Raw genomic sequence first — 6,720 nt, 5'->3', positions numbered from 1 at the left:
ACTTATTGTTTACTATCTTGTTAATTTTGACCATTCTAACTGCTGTAAGGTGGTATCTCAATGTGGTTTTGATTTGAATCTCCCTGATGACTAGTGACGCTGAACATTTTTTCATGTGTCTGTTAGCCATTTGATTGTCTTCTTTGGAGAACTGTCTGTTCATGGCTTCTGCCCATTTTTTGATGCGATTATCTGTTTTGTGTGTGTTGAGTTTGAGAAGTTCTTTATAGATCTTGGATATCAGCCCTTTGTACTCTCATTTGCGAATATCTTCTCCCATTCTGTGGGTTGCCTCTTTGTTTTGTTGACTGTTTCCTTTGCTGTGCAGAAGCTTTTGATCTTGATAAAGTCCCAAAAGTTTATTTTGGCTTTTGTTTCCTTTACCTTTGGAGACATATCTTGAAAGAAGTTGCTGTGGCTGATATCAAAGAGATTACTGCCTATGTTCTCCTCTAGGATTCTGATGGATTCCTGCCTCACATTGAGGTCTTTTATCCATTTTGAGTTTATCTTTGTGTCTGGTGTAAGAAAATGGTCGAGTTTCATTCTTTTACATATAGCTGTCCAATTTTCCCAGCACCATTTATTGAAGAGATGTTCTTTATTCCACTGCATATGTTTTCCTGTTTTATTATTTGACCATAAAGTTGAGGGTCCATATCTGGGCTCTCTATTCTGTTCCACTGGTCTATGTGTCTGTTTTTGTGCCAGTACCATGCTGTTTTGGTGATCACAGCTTTGTAGTAAAGCCTGAAATCAGGCAACATGATGCCTCCAGTTTTGTTTTTCTTTTTCAAAATTTCCTTAGCAATTCAGGGTCTCTTCTGATTCCATACAAATTTTAGGATTATTTGTTCCAGCTCTTTGAAAAATACTGGTGGAATTTTGATCGGAATGGCATTAAAAGTATAGATTGCTCTAGGCAGTATAGACATTTTAACAATGTTTATTCTTCTGATCCATGATCATGGAATGGTCTTCCATCTTTCAGTTCATTTCATGAGTATTCTGTAGTTTCTTGAGTACAGATCCTTTACCTCTTTGGTTAGGTTTACTCCCAAGTATCTTATGGTTCTTGGTGCTATAGTAAATGGAATCAATTCTCTAATTTCCCTTTCTGTGTTTTCATTGTTAGTGTATAAGAAAGCAACTGATTTCTATACATTGATTTTGTATCCTGCCACATTACTGAATTGCTGTATGAGTTCTAGTAGTTTGGGGGTGAAAGGATCAAGAGGAGGACTGGAACAAACAGCTTAGAAGCCATAAAAACAGAATTAGGGAAATAAATGATGCCATGAAATGTTCCAGTGTCAGAATTATTGGAATCCTTGAGGACGAGGAGAAAGAAAGAAGACTAGAGGATATAGTTGAACAAATTCTCCATGAAAATTTTCCCAATCTGGGGAATGGAACAAGCGTTCGTGTCCTAGAGGCAGAAAGATCTTCCCCCAAGATCATAGAATCTAGGAAGACCTCGAGACACCTGATTGTAAAACTGATGAATCATAATTTTAGACAGGAACTCTTGAAAGTAGCTGGGGGAAGAGATTCCTTACGTACAGAGGAAGGCCCATCAGAATAATGTCAGACCTGTCCACAGAAACCTGGCAAGCCAGAAGGGGCTGGCAAGACATATTCAGGGCACTAAATGAAAAGAACATAGAGCCAAGAATACTTTATCCAGCATGACTGACATTTAAAATGGATGGAGAGATAAAGAGCTTCCAAGAACGGCAAGGTTTAAAAGAATATGTGACCGGGGGTCCCTGGGTGGCTCAGTGGGTTAAAGCCTCTGCCTTCAGCTCAGGTCATGATACCAGGGTCCTGGGATCGAGCCCTGCATTGGGCTCTCTGCTCAGCGGGGAGCCTACTTCCTCCTCTCTCTCTGCCTGCCTCTCTGCCTACTTGTGTTCTCTCTGTCAAATAAATAAATAAAATCTTTAAAAAAAAAATATGTGACCACCAAGCCACACTACAAGATATATTAAGGGGGGGTTCTATAAGAGAAGAACCCAAGAGTGTCATAGAACAGAAATTTATGGAGACAATCTATAGAAAGAAGGACTTCACAGGTAACACAATGTCAATAAAAACATATCTCTCAATAATCACTCTCAGTGTGAACGGCCTAAATGCTCTCATAAAACACCACAGGGTTGTGGATTGGATAAAACGACAGTACCTGTCCATATTTGTCTACAAGAGACACATTTTGAACCTAAGGATACTTCCAGACTGAAAGTGAAAGGATAGAGAAGCATCTTTCATGCCAAAGGGCCTCAAAAGAAGGCTGGGGTAGTGATTCTCATATCAGATAAATTAGATTTTAAACTAAAGACTGTAGTCAGAGATACAGAAGGACACTATATCATTCTTAAAGGGTCTATCCACCAAGATGATCTAACAATTGTAACTATTTATGCCCCCAATATGGGAGCAGCCAACTACATAAGACAACTGTTTTGGGGGAAATTGGAAGGGGAGGTGAACAATGAGAGACTATGAACTCTGAAAAACAATCTGAAGGGTTTGAAGAGGTGGGGGGGTAGGAGGTTGGGGGAACCAGGTGGCGGGTACTGGAGAGGGCACAGACTGCATGGAGCACTGGGTGTGGTACAAAAACAATGAATACTGTTATGCTGAAAATAAATTTTAAAAAATGATTAAAAAAAAGATAAAGAGTCATATTGATGTGAATACCTTAATAGTAGGGGATTTTTTTTAAGATTTTATTTATTTATTTAAGAAAGAGATCACAAGCAGGCAGAGAGAGTCAGAGAGAGAGGAAGGGAAGCAGGCTCCCTGCTTAGCAGAGAGCCCAATGTGGGGCTCAATCCCAGGACCCTGGGATCATGACCTGAGCTGAAGGCAGAGGCTTTAACACTGAGCCACCCAGGTGCCCCAATAGTAGGGGATCTTAACACACCACTCTCAGTAATGGAAGATCATCCAAGCAGAAAATCTATAAATAAACAAGACCATTGAATGACACATTGGGCCAGATGGACCTCATAAATATATACAGAACATTCCACCCTGAAACAACAGAATACTCATTCTTCTTTTTTTTTTAATCAAACAAAAAGAGACTTTATTCGAGAATGGTCAAGAGAAAAAGAAGGTCCTTATTATAATGATAAGGAGGTCAAACCATCAGGAAGATATTACAATTGTAAACATTTGTGCACCCAACATCAGAGCACCTAAATATATAAAGCAATTATTAACAGAACAAAAGAAGAAATATATAGCAATGCAATAACAGGTGGGAACTTTAATACGTATTCTATACTCTAATAGTAGAAAGACCATCCAAACAGAACTGATAAGAAAGCAGTAGATTTGAACAACACTACAGACCTAACAAGACCTAACAGACATATGCATTAATTCCATCCAAGAACAGCTGAATACACAATTTTTTTATTTCTTTTCAGCATAACAGAATTCATTGTTTTTTGCACCACACCCAGTTCTCCATGCAATACATGCCCTCCCTAATACCCACCACCTAGTTTCCCCAACCTCTCACCCCCCGCCCCTTCAAAACCCTCAGATTGTTTTTCAGAGTCCATAGTCTCTCATGGTTCACCTCCCCTTCCAATTTCCCTCAACTCCCTTCTCCTCTCCATCTCCCCTTGTCCTCCATTCTATTTGTTATGCTCCACAAATAAGTGAAACCATATGATAATTGACTCTCTCTGCTTGACTTATTTCACTCAGCATCAACTCTTCCAGTCCCATCCATGTTGCTACAAAAGTTGGGTATTCATCCTTTCTGATGGAGGCATCATACTCCATAGTGTATATGGACCACATCTTCCTTATCCATTCGTCCGTTGAAGGGCATCTTGGTTCTTTCCACAGTTTGGCGACCGTGGTCATTGCTGCTATAAACATTGGGGTACAGATGGCCCTTCTTTTCACTCCATTAAATAGCCAGTAGTGCAATTGCAGGGTCATAGGGAAGCTCTATTTTTAATTTCTTGAGGAATCTCCACACTGTTCTCCAAAGCACATTCTTCTTGAGTGTACATGGAACTTTCTCCAGAATAGACCACATACTGGGTCACATATCAGGATTCAACTGATACCAAAAGATTGAGATTATTCCCTGCATATTCTCAGACCACAATGCTTTGAAACTAGAACTCAACAAGAAAAAATTTGGAAGGAATTCAAACACCTGGAAGCTAAAGACCACCTTGCTTAAGATTGTTTGGATCAACCAGGGAATCAAAGAAGAACTTAAACAATTCGTGGAAACCAATGAGAATGAAGACACTTTGGTCCAAAACCTATGGGATACAGCAAAGGCAGTCCTAAGGGGGAAATACATAGCCATCCAAGCCTCCCTCAAAAAAATTGAAAACTCCAGAATACACCAGCTCTCTTTACACCTTAAAGAACTGGAGAATCAACAGCAAATTAAACCAACTCCATACACGAGAAGGGAAATAATGAAGATTAGAGCAGAGATCAATGAGATAGAAACTAGAGCTACAGTAGAATGCATCAACAAAACTAGAAGCTGGTTTTCTTGAAAGAATCAATAAGATCGATAAACCACTGGCCAAACTAATCCAAAAGACAATAGAGAGGACCCAAATTAATAAAATTATGAATGAAAAGGAAGAGATCACATACTGTTTATTTTGAGACACAATAGACAAGCCAGAAATGAAGACTGCTTTACATCCTGAAAATCAGTGTAGATATCCTCTTGAGAAGGGAAGACACTTCAAAACAGATTGCATTGCAAGGAGGGGAAAGCAGTAACATGTCCAGAACAGTTTTGACATGAAAAACTAATGCCTAATGAACATTAGAGACAACTTAAGTAGAGCTGACTGAATTTCAGATTATGAGGAGACATAATCAGTTGCAGAGGAGTAAAGAAATGCCCATTTCATAACACTGCATCCTTCGGCATCCTTTATTAGATGTTCTTCCAAACTGTCTTTAATGCCTGTCAAAACTTGCCATTTTCAGTGGCTTCAAATTCCACCCATATTCTGATAATATACCTTTTAATTTGAGTTCCCAGTATGCTGTTCTACTATTTCTATAAATGAAATACCAATCTTTTCACAATGTCACAAAAAGACTGCTTTACTTGTTTGTTTCTCAGGGGTTCAACAAATCTCTGTCTAAATAAATAAATAAAATCTTTTTTAAAAAGACCATTTGGTTATATCTTTGTTTAAGTAATGATTTTTCATACATGTTTTAATAAGTTCTGATTAGAAGAGGCAAGGATGACTATTAGAATTTTCTTCAAATCCCCATGATTATTGTGAGGCAGCATTAACAAAACAGAGTTGAAGGTGGAGGGAGCTTATTTTTCCTAAAAACCAGCATTCTTATCCTCTTGAAAAGAGAAAATACTTTGAAAGAAGTAGTGTTGCAAGGAGGGGAAAGCAGTGACATGAATGGAATAGATTCAACACACAAGACTAATGACTAATGTATACCTGATAAGACTAAAAAGAGTTGACTGAAATATAGATTAGGAAGACACAGAAGTTCCAGAAAAGTTAGAAGTATCTATCCACATAATGCTGGGCCCATCACAATTTTTCCTTAGATTTTCTTCTAAATTTCCTTTATTGTTCCTCTATATTGAGAACTAAAATTCCTCAAAGTTGAGAATCACACAACTCTCCTCACTCAATTTCCACCTATATGCTGAATTGATATACCATTTGTAATATATGATTTCATATTGATATAGGATAAGTTGTTTCTTGTTTTAATTTAAACTCCCAATATGAAAATCTAATATTTCTCTGAAAGAGATGCAAGTCTTTTAAGGGTATCATGGAAAGACTGCTTTACTTGTTTATTTCTCAGGGTATAAATGAAAGGGTTCAACAAAGGGGCAACAGATATAGTGAGCAGAGAAACTGCCTTATTAATGGCCACTTCATCCTTAGCTGAAGGTTTGACATACATAAATATGCAGCTGCCATATGTGATGGAAACCACAATCATGTGGGAAGAACAGGTGGAAAAGGCTTTTTTCCTCTGCTGGACAGAGGGTAATCTTAGAATTGTCCTAATGATGTATACGTATGATAGAACTATACACACAAGGGTCATTATGAAAGTCAACACAGCACAGACTATAACCAGCTGCTCTATACACCAAGTATCTGAACATGAATTCTTCAGTAATGGAGAAGCATCACAATAAAAATGGTCAATAACAGAGTCACAGAATTCCAGATGGAGACTCAAACCAAGGAGTGGAAGGATAATCAATAAGGCAGATACCCAACAACTGAGGATGAGATTCCTGCAGACTCTGCTGTCCATGATGGTCACATAATACAGGGGTTTGCAGATAGCCACGTAGCGGTCATAAGACATCACAGCCAAAAGAAAAAATTCTGTAGCTCCAAAGAGAACAATAAAAAAGATTTGGCTGAAGCAAGCCTTGATGGTGATGGTTCTGTCCCCACTTGATGTGGCGTACAGGTATGGGGGGACACAGGCAGTTGTGAATGAGATTTCTAAGAAAGAGAAATTCTGAAGAAAAAAATAGATAGCTGTTTTTAAATGAGAATCCACCAAGATGAGAGAAATTATGGTCAGATTCCCAATTACGCTTAACATATATGAGATAAACAGAAAGATAAAAATAAAAATCTCTAGTTGTGGGTCATTTGTCAAACCCAGTAAGATGAACGTTGTTACTGCTGAATGGTTTCTCAT

General features: G+C 38.2%; 1 protein-coding gene across 1 annotated transcript; it reads right to left on the bottom strand.

Moving 5' to 3' along the window:
* Positions 1-5,781: 5,781 nt before the first annotated feature.
* Positions 5,782-6,720, bottom strand: LOC125106874 (olfactory receptor 6C2-like). The gene has a single exon (XM_047741480.1). It carries the CDS (start codon positions 6,718-6,720, stop codon positions 5,782-5,784), a length of 939 nt encoding a protein of 312 aa, XP_047597436.1.

Source organism: Lutra lutra, chromosome 8 (assembly GCF_902655055.1).
Source record: "Lutra lutra chromosome 8, mLutLut1.2, whole genome shotgun sequence".
NCBI lineage: Eukaryota > Metazoa > Chordata > Mammalia > Carnivora > Mustelidae > Lutra > Lutra lutra.
This window is presented reverse-complemented; position numbering and strand designations above follow the sequence as displayed.